Source organism: Panthera onca, chromosome E1 (genome assembly GCF_046562875.1).
Source record: "Panthera onca isolate mPanOnc1 chromosome E1, mPanOnc1 haplotype 2, whole genome shotgun sequence".
Classification (NCBI taxonomy): Eukaryota; Metazoa; Chordata; class Mammalia; order Carnivora; family Felidae; genus Panthera; species Panthera onca.
In genome coordinates this window covers 56763142-56784505 of record NC_138352.1, presented here as the reverse complement: position 1 = coordinate 56784505, position 21364 = coordinate 56763142, and the positions used below count along the sequence as shown (strand labels likewise).

Here is a 21364-nt window from a genome sequence, read left to right as displayed (position 1 = left end):
TGCCCCCAGGAAGTGACCCGGGGCCCTGTCTCCTATTCCTCTCAGAGCCTCAATCGGCCTCACAGCCCTGAGTGCTGAGTTGGCACCAGTAGTTCAGGACCAGAAGCAGCAGACTTCGTTCTTGACTCCTAGGAATGCACACGTTGTTGTCTCTTTTTTCTTCCTCACATTCTCCTCACCCTCACAGAGCAGGCATCATTTTTCCCCCTCTGTTATTCACAGTTCCTTCACAAAATACCGGAGGGAGTTCCTTTGCCTTTGATGGTTCAGAAGTTATGAATTACTCAAAGTCATACATGACCATTGCACGATCTCTCAGTCCCTGACATCATTCTTCTTTAATTGCCTTGGGAACACTTTGATCATGATGACAAACCACCTTACAGTTGGGGAGATAAATAGGTTTGGCAAAACTACCTGATTCTTTTTTACTCTGCTAATAGGCCCTGAGGACCAGGAAGCCAAGCAAGAATGTGATTCCCAAGAACCAAATACAATGTGGTCAGCTCCATGTGTTTCTTGTGGGAACACTGCATGCTCGCCTGTGTCTGATGCAGGGGAGTGCTGCGGAGCTAGGAGTCTAAAGCAACAAAACTCCTACGTTCACAAGAGCTTCAAAGGGCAGGTCCTGCTGCTCCCACATGTGGCTACTGTCAGCTGAATTGTTGGACATTGATATCCACAAGTTATTCCCAGATGTCACTTGCATACACAAGAGAATATTACTTCCTTGGCCAAAAAGACACTCAAATGAACATCTTGCTACTCTTGAGACTCAGGGTGCTTTCTAACTCATCTGGAGAGAATGAACATATGTGCGCTTCATCAAGGGCAGGAGACACAGTCTGGGTTCTGAGTCTGTGCATATCAGCTTGAGACAGGCGACTGGAAGTTTGTTCGTATGAAAATGGAGATAATAATTTGTGAGACACTGTATGAGGCTCCAAATGGGTACTGCATTTGGTATGTATCCTGTGTACAAATACCTACATTGGGAACACTGTACAAAGAAATGAACATCATATGGGACGCGAATGGTACAGGCTTTATTGAGAAATAAAGGTGAAGACTCCCTGTGTCTCAGGAGACATTTACATGGATCACAAGAAGAAGAAAGAAGGATATAAGAACCATGAGTACACTGAAAAAGGAAACATGATTTGAAGACTTTGAGTAGTTGTAGACACCTATGTGTGAGTCACTAGAATTTCTTTCTGTATGTTATTGAAAGGGAGAGGGTGACAATCTTGACTGTGGAGTCAAGGCAGAGGTCATGACTCCATATTAGTATGCATGAAGTTGGCACATGATCCAAAGATGAAGGAAGATGAGACTCAGCTAGAAATGGTCCACACTTCCTCAAGGTGATTCAGAAGCCTGTAATGTTGTTGACTGTTCGCAGGCTTTCAGCAATATTGGCAGTGACTTTGTTTCCCAAATGACAAATTGGTGTTTTATGCAGATGGTGCCTCTAGGCAAAGCAATTAGCAGCAGGAAGGCTGGCAGTAGGTTTGGACACACAGCATATGTGACAGCATGAGGTCCTATAGAAGGTGGTGTTGCAGCAGGTTGGGTGGCAACAAGGCTGGCAGCAGCTGGCTCCATGGCAGCTGGCCCCACTGTGGGTTTGTCCACTGCAGCTGGCCCCACAACAGTTTGTCTGCACCACTGGTCCAACAGAAGGTGGTCCTGTAGCACAAAGGCTGGCAGCAGGAGCTGCAGCCAGAGTAGATCATGGTCTCAGATGTGCAGAGTTGGGTTTCTGAGCAGAGATAAATTTTTAAGCCACTGAAATTATCTTCTCCACTAGGCCTTTCATACACTGGTTCCAAATTTGGAACCAATGATCAGAATTTTCCTGGTATCATTTATAATGTATTTTTCTAGATACATGGAGAATTACCCAAGGAGAAAGAGTCCCTTAAAGATTATGAACTTCTGAATGTAAATGGTAGGACTGTTCCCCTAGTTAATTAATAACCCTTAGGAACTTATTTTCAGAAGTGGAAGAGGCAGTAGGCAATAACAGCATCATTTAATTATGAATCACTATTTTTTAAGACTGAATACATCCTCTGGTCACCTGACAATTCAAGCTAATGTGGAGAAGTCAGAACCACTGTCACCACCTACTTTTTTTCCTTTGGCACTAACTATTTAGGGATATACTTCTGATAATAGATGAAACACAGGTGATGATTTCAAAACATACTTTAACACATTTTTAACTAAAGCCATATTTTCACAAGATGTACATCTGTGTCACAAAATTCAGTAATTGATAAATGTATTAGTAGCAACAACTTCATTAGGTATCTTGCTTCCTGCATCAGGGGACTGATTTGAGTATAACTGACAGTCTTTTACATGCTGAGCTCCAAATCTGATAAAAAAGCTTTCTCTGCAGATAGTATATTTACATTTAATGGTAAAGAGAAGGGTTTCAAAGAAGTTTGACAACTATAATATTTGCTTTGAAGTGCAGTTTAAAAGAACAAATGCCAATAAATATTTTTCCAAGAAGACAAACAAATGGCCAATGGACACAAGAAAAGATGCTCAACATCACTAATCATCAGAGAAATGGAAATCAAAACCACAATGAGATATCACCTTACACCTATCAGAATGGCTAGAACCAAAAAGAAAATATATAACAAGTGATGGTGAGGATGTGGAGAGAAAGAACCCTCATGCACTACTGGTGGGAATGCAAATTGGTGCAACCCCCGTGGAAAACAGTATGGAGACTCATCAAAAAAATTAAAAATAGAATTACCATATGATCTAGTAATTCCACTACTGAGTATTTACCCAGAGAATATGAAAACACTAACTTGAGAAGATATATGCACCCTTATAGTTATCGCACCATTATTTACAACAGCCAAAATATGGAGGCATCCCAAGTGTCCGTCAATAGATGAATGAATAAGGAAGATGTGGTATGTTTAAAACATGGAATATTACTCAGCCAGAAAAAAGAACAAGATCTTGCCATCTTCAACGACATGGATGGATTTAGAGGATATAATGGTAAATGAAGTAAATCAGATAGAGAAAGACACAAACCATATGATTTCACTGACATATGGAATAAAAGATACAAACAAATGAACAAAGGAAAAAAAAGACAAATGAAAAAACAGACCCTTAAATACAGAGAACAAAGTGGCATTTTCCAGAGGGGAAGTGGATGGGGATGTGGGTGAAATAGATAAAGTGGATTAAGAGTAAATTTACCGTGGGGTGCCTGGGTGGCTCAGTTGGGTTGAGCATCCAACTCAACTTCAGCTCAGGTCATGATCCCAGGGTCATGTTGGGCTCTGCACTGAGGGTGGAGCCTGCTTAAGATTCTCTCTCTCCCATTGCCCCTCTCCCCAGTTTGCACTCTCTCTAAAAACAAAAAATAATAAAAATTTTTTAAAAATTAAAAAGAGTACATTTACCGTGATTAGCACTGAATAATGTGTAGAATTGTTGAAACATCATATTGTACACTTGAGACTAATATAAAAATGTATGTTAATCATACTTCAATAAAAAATTAAAATAAACATAAAATGTATTCATGCAGGAACAAAAGGGACAATTACTCCATCCTGTGTATAAATGGAGCAAAGCAGAGTAAGCGCACAATATTTTGGACACTTCCCAATTTCTACACTTGTAACCTTTTAAGGAAAAGAGCCTTTTCCTTTCAGTGGCAACAATGTGGCTCTTGATGGAGCTTCATTTGCTCTGACTTAACCAAGGCTAGTATTTTGGATGCATCTGCAGGTGCCTCTGTTGCTGGCATATGTTGCTGAAGCGGATAAAGGTGGATAAATGTGGATGAAGGTGTATAAACCTCCTGTTTGCAGACCCAGCATATGGGTAATGGCCTTACCAATCCACCCTGTCAAATAATCTGCTGTTGTTCAGCAAGTCAGAATGGAGTCCTAGTGGCAAAAGGATGGGGTGGATATTATTTGCTTCTGTGTCTATGTCCTGAGAATGGCTCCAGCATAGAGAGAATCAGTACACGATCATTTGAAGAAAGGAGAACTCTAGTAACTTTATTAGCTTGAAAACTTGGACCAAAAATAAGTAATTTGTAATAGGACTGGATAATTGGGGTGTTGGTTTAGAAAAAGTGAGAGAATGACCAATTCAATTTTGAATGAGATAAACTTGAAGCCACATGCCTTAAACCCAGTTGTATTTCTTAGCTTCTTCACTAAGTTACAGGTGTGCTGGGCTGGTTTTACCACCAGCCATGGTGCTACAGTGGAGTGGGGTCTCATTTCCTTTTTCTTTTTCTTTTTCCTTTTCCTTTTTTTTTTTTTTTTTTTTTTTTTTTGTGCAATAGCATATCCACGTTTGTGTCTGTTTTAAGTGTTGTCCTGATAGGAGGAAATGTGGTTCTGTGTCTCTTTTGGATATAAGAGGTTAAATGATTGGAAGGCCAAAGAGTGACTCCAAGTATGCTCAGAATATCCAATGATACATACTAAAAGGATAAGACAAACAGATGAGATGATGCTGAAACAGAAAAGAAAGGCAAGTGATGCTTTTAGGGATAGATTACATGAAAACTGTGTAAGCATCCATTCTACTTTTTAAAATTTATTATTATTGTTTTTAAGAGAGTGGGCAGGGAAGAGGGGCAGAGGAAGAGAGAGAATCTTAAGCAGGCTCCACTCTCAGTGTGGAGCCCAATGCAGGGCTTGATCCCACAACCTGAGCTGAAATCAAGAGTCAGTCGTTCAACTGACTGAGCCACCTAAGCTCCCCATAAGCATCCATTTTAAATGCAAAGTGACCTCTGCATGAGAGTCATGCCACAATCACAATGTCTGATAAGTTCTTTTTAAACATGGTAAACAAGGGGTACCTGGGTGGCTCAGTCATGAGCATCTGACTCCAGCTCAGGTCATGATCTCATGGTGCATGGGTTCGAGCCCAGCATCAGGCTCTCAGCTGACCACAGCTCAAAGCCTTAAACCTGTTTCAGATTCTCTCTCTCTTCTCTCTCTCTCTCTCTCTCTCCCTCCCTCCCTCCCCCCTCTCTCTCTCCCTCCCTCCCTCTCTCTCTGCTCCTCCCATGCTTGTGCTCTCTCTCTCTCTCAAAAATAAATAAATAAACATAAAAAATAAACATGATAAACAATAGCAAGAAAATAACCCTGGATGTGATGATGACAGCTCTTCAGTAGAGTTTGGGAGAAGAAGATTTCCACTTGAGAATCTCATTGTCCTGGAGACCCACACAGAACATCCACCATTTCGTACCAGGGTCAGCTCCTGTTGTAGCTCTGTCTGCTCTGACAAGGGCTTTGGCCATGGCCTCTACCAGGAGACCTGTTGCTGACCCAGCTGCTATGTGTCCAGCTGCTGCCACCTTACCTGCTATGACTCCAGCTGCTTCCACTCAGCAGGTTGTCAGACTCCCTGGGGCCCCCTGGGGCCATATGACCTGCTGTTGCCCTGTTTGCTGTGGATCCTCTTATCGTTGACTTTGCTCCTCACCACCAGCCCTGAGTTGAGCACCATCATGCCAATGTACTCGTCTTATTCTCATTTCTTTTGTCCACAGCATCTGGCCATGTTCTGATCTGTCACTGTATTTATTTATCTTATTGGTCATGCCACCAAGCAACTAAATACCATGCAAACCCTCCAAGTTCTATGCCTATTACCTTGACATTCAGTCAAATATCTACCTTACTTCATGGGGACAGGTTCCTAATCTTATGATTGTTGTGCATGCTTGGCCTTTGCAACGAATTATGTGAGATAGAATAATTATGTCTCAATAAATGCTTACTCTGTGTCAGAAACATTTGTGGTCCTTAATTATTTTTTAATGTTGATTATGAACTGAAGATAAGTTTGGGTTTCTGCCCTACAAAGAAAACTGATTTTGCACATATCAATCAAAGCCTACATTAGAGAAAATGCAAATAATTAAATTTTCCCCAAACCAGACTGTCCACCTCTCTCCCATCAAGTTTATCAAGAGAAAACAAGAATGTCCTTTTTACTATAATTGAATTTTAGGCCACCTAGCAAGGTCCTTGTGCTATTGGGTTCTGGGAAGTACACATGTGGGATGAGACCCAGTTCTCACCCCTCATGGAACTCACAATGGAATCTTGAATTTAATAGGAAGATACGTGCCAGTAGAGTGTGTTGGTAATACTGGAGAAGAATAATAAATAAGGATTGATTCATAGAAATAAAATGTGTCAAGTTTGAAAACTCAGGAGAAGGCATACAGCTCACAAACACGTAAGACAAGACAAAGTGAAGGAGAGAACTGGGTAAAAGCAGAGTGTTTGTATTCTTATGAAGGCAATCTTTACTTTAAAAGTATCAGGAAAACAGTATAACCAGCTAAGGAGTAGAAGTATATCAATATTAATTCATGGATTGGGACAATGAGAAGACAAGAGCCAGAGATTCCTGGGTGAAACAACAAATGCCATAGGAAATAAGTTAGTATGGTGGGTGAAATGTATTTATAGGAAAGAGTAAGGAAAGTTAGGTTGGAGATTCTGGTTGAGTTTTATTTTTGAGGAGCAGCATCTCAGCTGAGTACAAAGAGGGCACTGTGGAAGGAGATAACCAAACTCAGGAACTCACTCATCTGGAAATGATGAACCTCCACCATCCGACACCACGGTCAGCTCCTATTGTGGTTCCATCTGCTCTGACCGGGGCTGTGGCACAGCCTCTGCCAGGGGACCTCTTGGTGCCCCAGCTACTGCCACCCTAAATGTGATATGTCCAGTTGCTACCACCCTAGCTGCTGGATACCCAGATGCCACCAGATCACTTGTTTCCATACCACCTGCTGCTGCCCTCGCTGCTATGGATCCTCTTGTTGCTGAATGCCCTATCCCACACTTGCACCTTCCCCATCAACATCATTACAGAATCAAAAGCTTCTTTTATGCAAGGCACCAGGACACAGAGTCCTGGGTGATGTTACTCAAATGAGTTGTGATGGCTGTGTGTCTAGTTTCTGATTTCTCTCCCACATTTTCCCTAAGACCATCACTCTGCATGAGGCACTCTGTAAGTGACTACCAGGCATTCAACACCATCTCCCATCACTCAGTAAGAAAGACGTTATTAGCCAAGGTTATATGACTCTGAGTAGATCATCTTAATTCTCAGTTTTTATTGATGACATTTTCTTAGATTTTTCTCTTCTACTGATTATCCCATTTTTAAATTCAATATTCACTTTTCTCATCACAGAAATAAAACGGACTTACTTCTCCTGTGTTTATAACTAGCTCCTGAATAACTGATTTTGTATACAGATACAGACAAGAATTTAGACCTGGATCACTACATAACAATTTCTAAACTTATTTTAACAACAAAAAAGCATCAGATAACACAAAGAAAACTCATCTCTTTGAGTCTTTAATGAACCAGCAATGCTTCATTTTTTTCTACTTACCCTAGCTTCAAGAGAATGGCCACTGGGTGAAGAAAATTTTTGGCAAGAGTTATTCGCCATTCATACACCATATGCAGATTTCATTCATGCTTCAGTTTCTTACCCTTACATGATTCAAGCTAAAGAGAAAAATCTATGTCTCCTGCCCCATCAGTGTTGCTCTGTGACATTCCAACATCCCCCAAAGTATACATCACATCCTAAGGTTATTTTAATGTTTTTTTAAATTTTTTAAAAATGTTTATTTATTTTTGAGAGAGAGAGAGAGAGAGAGAGAGAGAGAGAGAGAGAGAGAGGAAGGGAGACACAGAATCTGAAGCAGGTTCCAGGCCCCAAGCTGTCAGCACAAAGCCCGACATGGGGCTTGAACCCACGGACCACAAGATCATGACCTGAGCCAAAGTCAGCTCCCCACATCCTAAGGTTATTTTAAAGTACAGGAATGCTAGAGTACCCCTGTAACTCTAGCTCTCCAAAATCACTTCCCACTCCATGAACACACCATGCTCTCCCATGTCTCTGCCCCTTTGTACATGTCAGCATTTCTGTCTCAAATTCATTCTCCATCTGTCCCCTTTTGCTCTTTGAGGTCTAAATCTAATGTCCCTTTTCTGCATCACTTTTAGACAGTTATTTCTCCTATCCTGAGACAGTCTACAGGAGCACTTGGTTCTCCATAAAGAATTTTTCTTTGGACTAGAACTGTCTCTTTATTCATCTCTTTCTCTGTCCACACTGAGTTTCTCAAAGGTGGAGACTATATGATTTATTTAACAAATGTGTATATGGAACTAGCTCTTGGCCATGCTGCAAGCTAGGCATGGGGGCTATAAGATACCTCCAGGGGTGCCTGGCGCAGTCAGTTAAGTGTCTGACTTCAGCTCAGGTCATGATCTCACAGTTCTTGGGTTTGAGCCCCACATCAGGCTCTGTGCTGAATACTTGCTCAGAACCTGGAGGCTGCTTCAGATTCTGTGTCTCTTCTCTCTGCCCACCACCCCCCCTGCCCCCCACTCGCTCATGCTCTGTCTCACTCTGTCTCTCAAAAATAAGTAAGTGTAAATTAAAAAAAAAATTTTTTAAGATACCTCCAGGGTATTAGAAGAGGGAAAGGCAGTTTGAGTGGAGAGTATCAAGCAGAGTTTGTTGGATGAGGTAATGACACTTGAGTCTTAAAGAACAAGTAGTACGGACATTCATGCATAGTGCCTGGAACAAAATAGGGAAGCTTTCAACTGCTGTTTGCTACATATATCAGTGAGTGACAATCTACAGCTCTACAAGACTCTAGTTTTATGATTCTACCAAACCCAACAAAGACCTTTCCAGAAGAACATTTTTTTTAGTTTTATTTATTTGTTTTGAGAGAGAGAGAGAGAGAGAGAGACAGAGCAAGCAAGGGAGGGGCAGAGAGAGAGAGAGAGAGAGAGAGAGAGAGAGAGAGAGAGAGAGAGAGAATTCCAAGCAGACTCGTCACCGGCAGAGTACAGCCCAATGCAGGGCTCGAACCCACAAACTGTGATATTGTGACCTGAGCCAAAACCAAGAGTTGGATGCTTAACCAGCTGAGCCACCCAGGCACCCCAAGGAGAACATTTCTAACCAACATGTAGCTTGTCTGCAAACATGGGCCTGCTATTGTGATTTGAACTGTGAGTCACTTGGGGCTTTGTAGGCCCCAACACAATCCCTACATGACCATGTGCACATCCTAAACATTAAAGACTATGGGACCAGTGATTCGCTTTCACTCTCAGGAAAGTAATTCTATTCTAAGGACATTATACATTCCTGGGAGTGTCATGTATTGGGGCAATTATCCATTATGTGGCTGACACATTACCAGAACCATGAGAAAAGGATTAGAACAATGTCCTAAATGTCTCCTACACCCTTTAAATCTCTTGCTATGACATTCACACAATAAAATATCACTAATTTGGACACATTCCATCAGTGACATGTGCAGGCTAATTCTTCCTGGCCTGCGCCCACCTGAAACTTGGCATCTTCTGTAAAATGATTGTTTGTAAGGCAAACTGAGACAGTGAATTTAATTACAGAAGATATATTTAACACAGTGTGGACTTACTCAATGCTAACTGCAAATGAATCATATCATTCTGTACCTATGCCTTGATCCTATCACTTAGAAGCATTCTTTAGCTATGATTCTTAATTACACTTTAAATGTATTGGAAAGAAGCTAAAAGGTAGTATTTTTTTAAGTTTATTTATTTATTTATTTATTTATTTATTTATTTATTTATTTTGAGAGAGAGATAGAGTGTGAGTGGAGGAGGGACAGAGAGAGAGAGACAGAGAATCCCAAGCAGGCTCCACACTGTCAGTGCAGAGCCCAGTGCAGGGCTCGATCTTACAAACCATGAGATCATGACCTGAGCTGAAATCAAGAATCAGACACTTAACCAACTAAATCCCTAAAGATGCCACCTAAAAGTGCCCCTAAAGGCAATATTTTAAAAAGTTCTAGCCAGCTAAATTAGGCCAGTCTGCTCTCTTATTTTTCAATTAGTGAAATTTCATTATATTGTTTCTATGCAGACATTTTATAACTTAGTATCATAATACAACTTAAAAGATCTTTAAAGTTATTTTAATGTTTTCTCAAGCTCCAAAACCTTTTATTGAGAATATACTATGAGCCAAGGACTTTGCTAGATGTGGAGGATTCAAACAAGAACAACATGGTTGCAGCTCTGTAACCAAGATGAATTGAACTCTATGGGAATATCAAAGAAATAACACCAAATAACTGTTTGAAGGAGTAAGAGAAGCTATCAGAGAGTGGCATTTGAGCTATGTTCTTGTGAGGTAGAAAATAAGGAATAGGTTTTCTAGGGTCTTGGACAGAATTGCAAAGGGTTGAATCTGAAAAGTGTGGACTAGAGCTTAGGGCAATGAGGAAGATGAGAGAGTGACTGTAGATGGGGTTGGAAAGTAGGTGTGTGAAGGGTGTTGAGAAGTTTGGAATACATCCTAAGGGCACCAGAGAGTCAATAGCCTGTTATCATGAGGCCTTGCCCCATGCCTGGTAGGGTCACACAAAATCTGGAAGAGGTTATAACAAGAATCCATAGTTCATGAGATGTGTTTCTTGGCTAAGCCAAATCTCCTGTTTGTTTTAAAAAACTTGATTTTATTTGAAAACACTGAAAAGAAGGCAAAAGTATTTCTAATAACCCAACATGAAGAAAATTTATAAAGTATAAAGTAAAAGTCTCCCTAATGACTTTCTTCCTATCCCTAGATTGATAGATATCATTCCTGACCTTTTCCCGTGTTTATATAAATATTTCTATGTTTAAATATGTATACACACACGCGATGACCCTGCCCAACGGAATCATGTGCTATATTTATTCATTCATTCAGCAAATACTTACTGAATGCTTACTATATATCAGAGCAATATTCAAGCTACTGAGAATGTAATACCAAGAGTTGATATTCTAGAGGGCAACACATGACAATAAGCACATGATTGTGCTTTCAAATAAAGGTAAGTTCTAGGAAGACAAGTGAAACACAAAGAGTACAATATGATGAGAGGGACTGAGAAATCCTTGCGATTGTGAGGTCAGAGGTGGTTTCTCTTGTGAAGGGGATGATTTGAGCTGAGACCTGGATGATATTGAGAAGTATAGGTGCTGAGGGCAGACTGTCCCCAAAGGGGCCACTTTGGCATGAACCTTGAGTTAAAACCAATCAAAACCCAGCAGATTCAGGAAACACTCTTTACCTCCCGTCAACTGCCTGCTTTTATCAGGAAGAGAATTATTAATGAAGATAGCTAAGAAGCTTATCAACATAATAGGGCAACTTTGCTTTGTAAACATCTCTCACCTTCCGGATAATGGTCTTTTCCCCATTTGTATCCTCAGACTCCCACCCTTCTCCTTAGCTCATAGAAGCATCATGCTGCCTCATGATCTTTGGAATTTCAGTGTCCCCAGATGTATGCTATTAAAATTGATTTTCTCCTGTTAATCTGTTTCATGTCAACTTGTTTCTTTTCAAACAAATTTTTTTTTTAATTTTTATTTTGAGAGAGACAGAGACAACACAAGTTGGGGAGGGACAGAGAGAGAGGGATACTGAATCTCAAGTAGGCTCTGCACTGCCAGTGCAGAGCCCAACATGGGGCTCGAACACATGAAAGTGTAAGATCATGACCTGAGCTGAAACCAAGAGTGAGAAGCTTAACCGAATGAGCCACCCAGGTGCCTCTGTCAACTTGTTTCTTAGTCCAGCTAGAAGGACCTTGAGGGGAAAAGGAAATTCTTCCTCCCTGACAGTATCATCCTGATCTGGTATCTTCCAACCCCCAGTCCTAGAGGGTCACATTAGAGATCTCTAAATAGTGGTGTAATTGCACGACAAGGTTTTCTTTTTCTTTTTCTTTCTTTCTTTTTCTTTCTTTCTTTCTCTTTCTTTCTTTCTTTCTTTCTTTCTTTCTTTTTCTTTCTTTTTTCTTTCTTTCTTCTTTTCTTCCTTCCTTCTTTTCTTTTTTCTTTTCTTTTCTTTTCTTTTCTTTTCTTTTCTTTACAAAAGAAAAGTCATCAAAGAAAAGTAGAAGATAAAAGTGTTAAGGAGAAAATTAACAGTTTCTGTAAGTCCACCAACCAGAAATACTGTTAATATCATTTTTAATATCTGTAATTAAATGTTAATAAAATTAATATTTGTAATAATTTCAATATTTCTCTATGTTTTTACATAATTGGGGCTATACTGTATATTCTATTTTATATATAAATATAAATTTTTTTGCATATATTAGGTTCTCTTATCAATTCTAGTGGTGGTGATTCCTGAAGGGCTATATGTCCATTCCAGATACATATTTGTTCTTTAAAAACAGCAAGTCCAGGAAATGGGATTAGAACACAGTCTGAGTATCTTGAGAATTCTGCATGTGCCCACAACTGTTTTTGCTAACAACTGACCACACTGATGGATTTTACTTTGACTTCTCAGGTTAAGATTCCATTCTTCTGAGATTTTCTTATATCTGGATTTAACCTATGACTAAATCTTTTTTCCATAAGAAATGCTGCAAAAATTGCAAGCATGATAAGACCCACAGATGAGGAAGAGTGAAACCTGGACTACTCCATGTCAAGGTTCACCATGACAACTGCTCTCTGGAAGAAGCTTCTCTGTCTGTAAACATAGATGGTGCCTACAAGGACAGAATTACCAGGGATGATTCAGGAGGAAAGGGCAGATGGAGAGAGAGTCAACATATTCAGCTTAGAATCTGAGCCAAGATGATTCATACAAAGGAAGACAGCCAAGATGTGACAGGGGAGGAGATAATGGGATAAATCCTAATCAGGCAAAGGAAACAATGTTTTCCATCCAACTTGGAAAATGTAATTACCTAATTAAACGATTGCTTACTTGTTAGGGTAAACAGTAACATGGAAAGAGGTCCCTCAGCAGGGTGTAAAAGGGGCCCTGGAGCAAGAAGTCTTCTAGATTCAAGGAATACACTCTTCTGGAAACCCAACCAGAGCCTCTGCCCTCTGACACCATGGTCAACTCCTGTTGTGGCTCCATCTGCTCTGACCAGAGCTGTGGCCATGGCCTCTGCCAGGAGACTTGTTGCTGCCCCAGCTGCTGTCAGACCACACACTGCAGGACCACCTACTGTTACCCCAGCTGCTGTGTGTCCAGCTGTTGCCACCCCTCTTGCTGCCAGACCACCTGTACCTGCTGCTGCCCCAGCTGCTATGGCAGTTCTTGCTGCTGAACATCCTGCTCTGGACTGGAACCTCCTTGCCCCCATCCTTCAGTCCAGGAAGAAAGCATCTAATTTAACAAAACACATGGCACTTCCTGATGTCATGAACTTACAAACAGACCCATGGACTGATCTGGAAACCTCTGGTCTCTATGTCACTTATTCTCTTATGTAGAAATACCTTATTGCCAAATGAGTCAGAATTTATGGTCAGATTATGCAGCTGATTTTTTAGAATTTCTAATTCTGATTCTAAATATAAAAGTCTTTAAATGTTCCTCTTCTAGGTTTTTTTTTCTTTCCAATGTTTCTCAATGGAATCTATGTTCATGTGGAATTTCTTGAGGCTCCCAAATAAAACTTTTTAGTATTGGAAGGCACTGATATTGCTCATCTCTCATTATTTCTTATTAATGAAATGTTCAATGCATATTGCTCTTTTTCATGTGACATAGGAGCACATATTCTCAGGGGACCCTACAACAGAAAAATTAAACTGGTACTCACCAATGAGATTTTTATCCAGGTCACAATTAAGTGTTAGCAGAAACAAGAAAAGGTTTAAAGGGAGGCATCTTTGAACCTAATACATATAACATGAGAGCTATGGATTACAACTGCCAACAAAAAAGAGTCCTTAGAAAACTATAATCCATGAATTGATTTAAACCAATTTAAACAGAGGCAGCTCAGTGTAGATAGCCCACGGACTTGGGAATTAGACTTAGGTCTGAATTTTGACTGTACCACATACTAACTGTGGCCTTGGACGTGTTACTTAAACTCTCAATTTAGGATTGCTTTTCTCCAAAGAAAGGATGATGATACACACCTATAAAATTGTCACACACCATTAATCATCAGGGAAATGCAAATCAAAATCACAATGAGATATCACCTGATACCTATTAGGATGGCTATTATTAAAAAAAAAAAGACAAGTGTTGATAGGGATGTTGAGAAAAGGGAATTCTGGTACACTGTAGGTGAAAATGTTAAGTTGGTACAGCTATAATGGAAAAAAATATGGAGGTTCCTCAAAAATTAAAACACAGGGGCTCCTAGGTGGCTCAGCTGGTTAGGCATCCGACTTCAGCTCAGGTCCATGATCTTGTGGTTTGTGAGTTCGAGCCCCTCATTGGTCTCTGTGCCGACAGCTAAGAGTCTAGAGCCTGCTTCAGATTCTGTGTCTCCCTCTCTCTTTGCCCCTCATCTGCTCTCTCTCTCTCAAAAATAAATAAACATTAAAAAATTAAAAAATTAAAAAACAGAACTACCATACAATCCAGCAATCCCATTTCTGAGTATGTATCCAAAGTAACTGAAATCAGAACCTCAGAGGAATACCTGTACTCCAATGTTTATGGCAATAATATTCACAATAGCCAAGATATGGAAACAACCTAAGCATTCATCTATAGATGAACAGATAAAGAAAAAATAGTGTATATATAGAATGGAGTATTATTCAGCTTTAAAAGGAGGAAATCCTGCCATTTGCAACATGGGTGGACTTGGAGGACATTATGCTAAGTGAAATAAGTCAAATACAGAAAGACAAATACTGCATGATCTTACATGCATAAAATAATCAAACTCAATAATCAAATAGAAGCAGGGAGCAGAATGGTGATGCCAGGGGCTGAGGAAAGGAATAAATGGGAAGATGCTGGTCAGAGTACAAAGTTTCAGTTATGCAAGATAAGTAACTTCTGGAGATCTACTATATAGCATAGTGCTGACAGCTGACAATACTGTTTTATATACTTAAAATTTTCTAAGAAGGTATATCTTAAGTGTTCTTACACTTAAGATACACTTAAGTGTTTTTACACTTGTTTTAAAAATTTTTTTAAACTCTATGTGTCTGACTTCAAGGCAGCAAACTAGAATTTTCAAATTTTATCTCATACCTACAAGAATCTCTTCATTTCTCAAATATATATTTTATTGATTGAAGGAAAAAAGACAGTTGTGACAAAGATTTAATAAGATAAAGGTACATGGTAGACAAAAGTATGCTCCCTTTTACCTCCACTGAGCTTTATTTTACATTTTATTTTGAAATAACTATAGGTTCACAAGAAGTTGAAAAACAGTACAGCAAAATTCTGGGTACTCTCTATCCAATTTCCCCCAATGGTCACTTCTTATAGAATTATAGTACACACCAAAACTCAGAAACTAACATTAGCACAATCTACAGAACTTGTTCAGATTTTACCAGTTTTATGTGCACTTGTATGTGTGAGCCTGGGTTTTTAGCTTGGTTGTGTCAGCTTGGAAATTAGGGCCAGGGCATAATGGCCACGAAAAAAAAAAAAAAGAAGCACCGTAAAGAATTTGATTGATTAGACTTATAGGTCCCTTATGGTAGAAAGGAATCCTCAAAGTCATTTCACCCAATCTCCTCCATCTGGTTCACGAGTCTTCCTCTGCAACACCAGCTTACACTTACGTCCCCCTGCTATGTATGGAGGAAGCCATTCCATAAAACTTTATGGTGAGTATAAATTTTTTTTTCTCTATGAGCCACCCACTTATCCTGTGTCAGCCCATGACATTCATTTGGGGCAAGTCCAATCTCTCACATACAGCTCCTCCATGCTGCACAGCCATGCCTTTGCTCCACTTTTCTTTAGGCCAATTTTCCCAAGTTTTTTCACCTGCTCTTCATTGATCACGATGTCACCATCTTAGCAATTTTGCTTTTAATATACCGCAATTTATCTCTATTATTCTAAATGTAGGCAAGAACTGAACACATTTTCAGATGTGTTCTGAATGCTCAGAAAGGAGTAGAACTGTGTCTTCTTCCTTTTAAAATACCACACTTGCGTTAATGTATTAATGTCTGCATTCAGCATTTAATGGCACTAAATGTGGACTTGTTCTGAGGTTACAATATCATGTAAACACCTATGTCTTTTTCATTACAAACTGCTTCAATCTATGCTTATAGATGTCCAGTGGTTATCTGAAGAGCAGCAATTCTGAATCTCTTTTGCTACCCAATACCACTAGTAACATGGCTCATTCTGGTAATAATATACCCAAGGAAGAGCTGCTAAGGGTACATACAACCTTAGGATATGTAGGCAGTTCAAATAAATTCTCCCAAGAAGTTTAGATATATTTACTCCTCCTCGATCCCATGTGCCATGTTGCATTGGTAACTACTCTTTTAGATCTAAGAAAGGCTCTGAGATTTCCTTGTGCTAGATTTTGCCTCTTATGCTAGGACGTCCAAGTCACTTGGAATCATGATTCTGGCATTCAATATATTCAATCTTTCCCAACTTCATGATTTGATAAACATATTTTACGGAAAGACTCAACAAAGTTGAGATGTCCATGGTTCCGTTTTCAGAAAGACCAGTCCAAGAATGAAATGACTACTCAAAAACCATCCTAAAGTTGAAAATGACATATATTTGGAAGAACATAATTCAAAGACAAGGTTTTCCAGTGTTCTCCTCATTCTCTGGGTTCCCTTGTTCTCCACGGGGAAAATGTATTTGAAGAGCCAGCTGATGAACTGGCAGTGCCCCTATTTTTTTGAAACACTAGTCTGCTAGTCATTTGGTTGGGAATTTTGTAACCTTTAAGCTTTTACTCCATCCCACTATGAATAAATAGGTTGGTGTTGTCTAACCTGGATATTCATTTTATGTCTCCTTTCTTGGAAATAAAGACCTAGAAAGTGAAATCTGGTCAACAATTTAAGTAATGAAGCAGAAAAATATAGGGTATCTTCAGAGCCCAGCAATTTAAAGAGACAGCAAGATGGTAAGATATGAATTACAGTAAAAGGCAAGGACACTGGGCAATCTAACTTGTATTGACAAGTAAATCTTGGAAACAGAGATAAGTCAACATGCCCTGACAAAGACAGAAAAACAAGAAGTCAAAGTCAGAAGAAAAGTCAACCCAACAAAGCAGAAGTTAAGGGACTTGAACCTTATGATACAGGTAGATAGAGGGCTTCTATCTCTGCAGCTGACTTCCCCTAAGAAGCCCTAAAGCTGAATTCTGGAGGTTTGTTTGTGGAGAAAAATGAAATACCACCTCACATCTGTAACACCCCACCAAAGATAGCAAGTATTGGTGAGGATGTGGAGAAATTAGAACCCTTTTACACTGTTGGGATGTAAAATGGCGCAGCCACTATGGGAAACAGTATAGAGGTTCCTAAAAAATGAAAAATAGAACTACTGTATAAATCAGCAACCCTACTTTTGGGTATATATCTGAAAGAAGTGAAATCAGGATCTTGAGGAGGTATCTGCACTCCCATGTTTATAACAGCATTATTCACAATAGTGAAGATATGGAAATAACCCATATGTCCACTGACAGACAAATGGATTTAAAAAATATGAAATAGCCACATAATGGAATATCATCACCCTTATAAAAATAAGGAAATCCCATTATTTGCAGCAATATGGATGGACCTAGAAGACATTAGGCTAAGTGAAGTAAGTCACAGAAGGACAAGTAAATACTGCATGATTACACATAAAATCATCAAGTCCATAGGAGCAGAGAGTACAATGGTGGTTTCCAGGGAGGAAGAGGAAATGGGTAGTTCTTTAATGAATATAAAATTATACTTATACAGGATGAGTAAGCTTTAGAGATCTACAGAACAACAATGTACATATAGCTCACAATACAACAGGGTGCACTGACAAACTTGTTAAGAGGGTAGATCTCATGCTAAGTGTTCTTACCACACATAACATGCAGAGCAAGAGGACAAATAAATCTTTGGGCGATGACAGATAATATTTATTACCTCAATTGTGGTGTTGGTATTATGGGTCTAGGCATATATCCAAACTCAACAAAATGGAAACATTGACCATGTGGAATTTTTTGTATTTTAAGTATGCCTTGATAGACCTGAGAGAAAACAAGATATATCAAAATTTGTGACCTAGTTTTACTTCTTACAAAAGTTATTTCTTTCCAAGCAGGAAGTCTAGATAATGGGGCATGATCACAATGGGGAGGAGGTGTGTCCTAAGATTCTTATCCCCATGACAGTGATCCCCTAATCCATACTCAAAAGTTCCCAGCATAAATGACCCACTATGAATGGGCCATCAGACTGAAATGCACCCTGATATTCCCAGGTCACCAAAACAAATGTGGGCCTCTAAGAACCATTATCTCCCAAGAGTACATATGATTTGCTAAGCACAATTAGATAAACACATATACCTCTAGACATAAATCAGGTGACAGCTTTCTTTTAGGTAGCTAAAGCAAGACAAACACATTAAAGATGATTCAGGAAAAGCAGATGGGATGAGTCATGTATCAGGAAAATGAAATCATGTTATCCATCTATCTTGAAAACCTTAACCTGAAAATGAAAACTGGCTAATTTGATAATTGGCTACTATTAGGACAAACAATGAAAAGAAAAGAGTGTTGCATGTGAGACACTGGCCACCAAGCAAGGTATAAAAGGTGACCTTGGGGAAGCAGATGTTCAAATCTTCCAAACCCACCTTCCTGGAAACCCACCCCAAACCTCCCTCTGACACCATGGTCAACTCCTGTTGTGGCTCCGTCTGCTCTGACCAGGGCTGTGGTCAGCAGACTTGTTGCCGTCCCAGCTGCTGCCAGACCACCTGCTGCAGGACCACCTGCTGTCGCCCCAGCTGCTGTGGCTCCAGCTGCTGCCAGCCTTGCTGCCGCCCCACCTGCTGCCAGACCACCTGCTGCAGGACCACTTGCTGCCGCCCCAGCTGCTGTGGTTCCAGCTGCTGTGGTTCCAGCTGCTGCCGCCCCAGCTGCTGCATCTCTAGCTGCTGCCGGCCCTGCTGTGGGGGTTCCAGCTGCTGTGGCTCCAGCTGCTGCCAGCCTTGCTGCCGCCCCACCTGCTGCCAGACCACCTGCTGCAGGACCACCTGCTGCCGCCCCACCTGCTGTGTGTCCAGCTGCTGCCGCCCCTGCTGTGGGGGTTCCAGCTGCTGTGGCTCTAATTGCTGTGGCTCCAGCTGCTGCCAGCCTTGCTGCCGCCCCACCTGCTGCCAGACCACCTGCTGCCGGACCACCTGCTGCCGCCCCACCTGCTGTGTGTCCAGCTGCTGCCGCCCCAGCTGTTGCTAGACCCCCTGCCACCACCCACCAACCTGCTCTAGTGGCTCTTGCTGCTGCTGAGTGCCCTGACCTGCACCCTGCTGTTTTCATCAGCCAATCTCCTTCATGTCGTCCAACTGGGAGCTGAATCATGTGAGGCCAACTGTAAAACCTCAGTTCCCGGTGATTTTTCAACTGGTTGGCCTTGGAATATACCACCCACCGCCCAATTCCCTCCCACCTCTTTCTTATAATGTCCATCCCAAGTCAGTACAAAGGTTGTATTTTCCCTGATATACGATAACATATCATCCCAACTGATGTATCTGTTACTGCCAGATGTTCTGTATGGAGATGTTTCTATATAGCAAATAAATCTTAACTTCCCAGGCATTAAATATAAAGAATCGTGTCTCATTCTTTTTTCCTTCGTGAATGGTCACCCTTAGCTGCCAGGTCTTCTAATTCTCTGCACAACGAGGAGATCATAGCAGGCCATTTCAGCATTTTCACTTCTATCACCTCAGTCCTTCCCACACTAACAGTGTAGGATGGTGGCTTACAGCAAGCGCCTGGAACTCTCTGCGGACGGCTCAGTCTACGTGAAGGAGCAGATCGCAAAGGACACAACAGGGAAGGCACGTGCCTGGGAGAAGCGTTCAAACGGTGGCCAGTAGTTGGAGGATAAGTGCTCTAGCCTCTATCCCCTCTAGTGGGACATGTGAGACCAGAGGGCCTCAGTAGCACTGAACGAACCCCCCATGCCCACAGGACTCACCTGCTGTTGAAATCAACCTGGATTGGTTTCTACCCTTCCCTGGATCACTTCACAGTATCCCTAGAGCACTACTTGGGATCACCTCCCAGACAATCTACTTGGTCTCAAGCCTCTGTTTTGAGCTCCGACCCTGAGGTCGACCTGACACCAGTGTTCCAAGTCTCAGTAACAGTGCCTTCAAACATTTCCCTATGATATGAACGGTCACTGGGTGACACTGTGGGCTCTTGACCTTATTCTCCGCTGAACCACTGAATCTTTTCATAGGATGTTGTTTCTTCTCACAGTTTGTACACACTTGGTTTTAGACTTCCTGTGTCCAATTCTTGGAACATCATATATCCCAAAGGACCGCAGACACTCCCACGAATAAAACAGCTCGCCATGTTAGGAAGTGTCTCTCTCAAGGAGGCTATGCTTGAGGCGGACCGCACCAAACTGTGATTCTCACGTTGCATTCAAAACACCAGAGCCGACAACGGGTATTCCTGCATAAGTACTGCATAAGGAAGGAGGTGCTCTCAGGAGACCCAGTGTAACGCGGAGTCAGCACAGGGCAGTAAAAGAAGCTAAGACAAAGGGTGCTTTCAGTTCAACTCACCCCCGTATTCTGACCCACACATGAGGGGTGTGTACTGGGCCACGGACTTGCTCATCTTAGTGGAAAAAGCGGTTGGGCCTTTGTGCTCCTACGTCACCTATCGCTACCTGTCCACATCCTTTGGTGAGTGGAAAGGATGGAGAGGAAGAACTCCAGGTGGCCCCCACCCCAGAGCCTGAGACAGTTACCTGCAGATAGTGGGTGATCAGTGTGAACCACGCGTAGCCCACACTCGCACTACCTTGTGGATGAGGGCATGTATGGCAAAGAGAATCAGAATGGGATATCATATACCTACTCCTGGTTCTGCCCGTATCTATGCATTTCTCTCAGTAACCTTGCTCCTGGTCGTTTGCCACAGTTTCTATCAAAACCTAGAATATGAGAGTTAACGGGCGGCTTCTCTGCTCCTTAGCTGACTTGCCTGGTTCAGTACCAAGTTCCCCATTCCTGAGAGTCCTGAACCCATCATTCCTGTGTCCTCTTTAGGCTATACTATTTGCCCATCTGCAGTTAATGCCGGGAATAGGAATACCACAAATGCCCCTGCAGATCACCTGAATGCTAAATATATTCCCTGTGGCTCCTGTAGCTCCTAACATTGACTGCTGCCTTCCTGGCACTAGAAACCCAAAGGGATGAGGTGGTAGCCAGAATTTTACT

General features: G+C 41.2%; 1 protein-coding gene and 1 non-coding gene across 2 annotated transcripts in view; one reads left to right on the top strand and one right to left on the bottom strand.

Moving 5' to 3' along the window:
• Positions 1-145: 145 nt before the first annotated feature.
• The window catches only part of LOC132687661 (uncharacterized), a 71874-nt gene continuing 50655 nt past the window's right edge, over positions 146-21364 (bottom strand). The window contains exons 2-3 of the transcript XR_013551969.2: positions 3244-3396; positions 146-1762 (exon numbers count right to left, since the gene is read on the bottom strand). This is a non-coding gene — a transcript (uncharacterized LOC132687661). The remainder of the gene's footprint in view (positions 1763-3243; positions 3397-21364) is intronic.
• Positions 12966-19536, top strand: LOC144614326 (uncharacterized). The gene is made up of 2 exons (XM_081791284.1): positions 12966-13232; positions 18789-19536. The coding sequence occupies exons 1-2, from the start codon at positions 13017-13019 to the stop codon at positions 19350-19352; spliced, it is 780 nt and encodes a 259-aa protein (XP_081647410.1). The 5' UTR covers positions 12966-13016; the 3' UTR covers positions 19353-19536.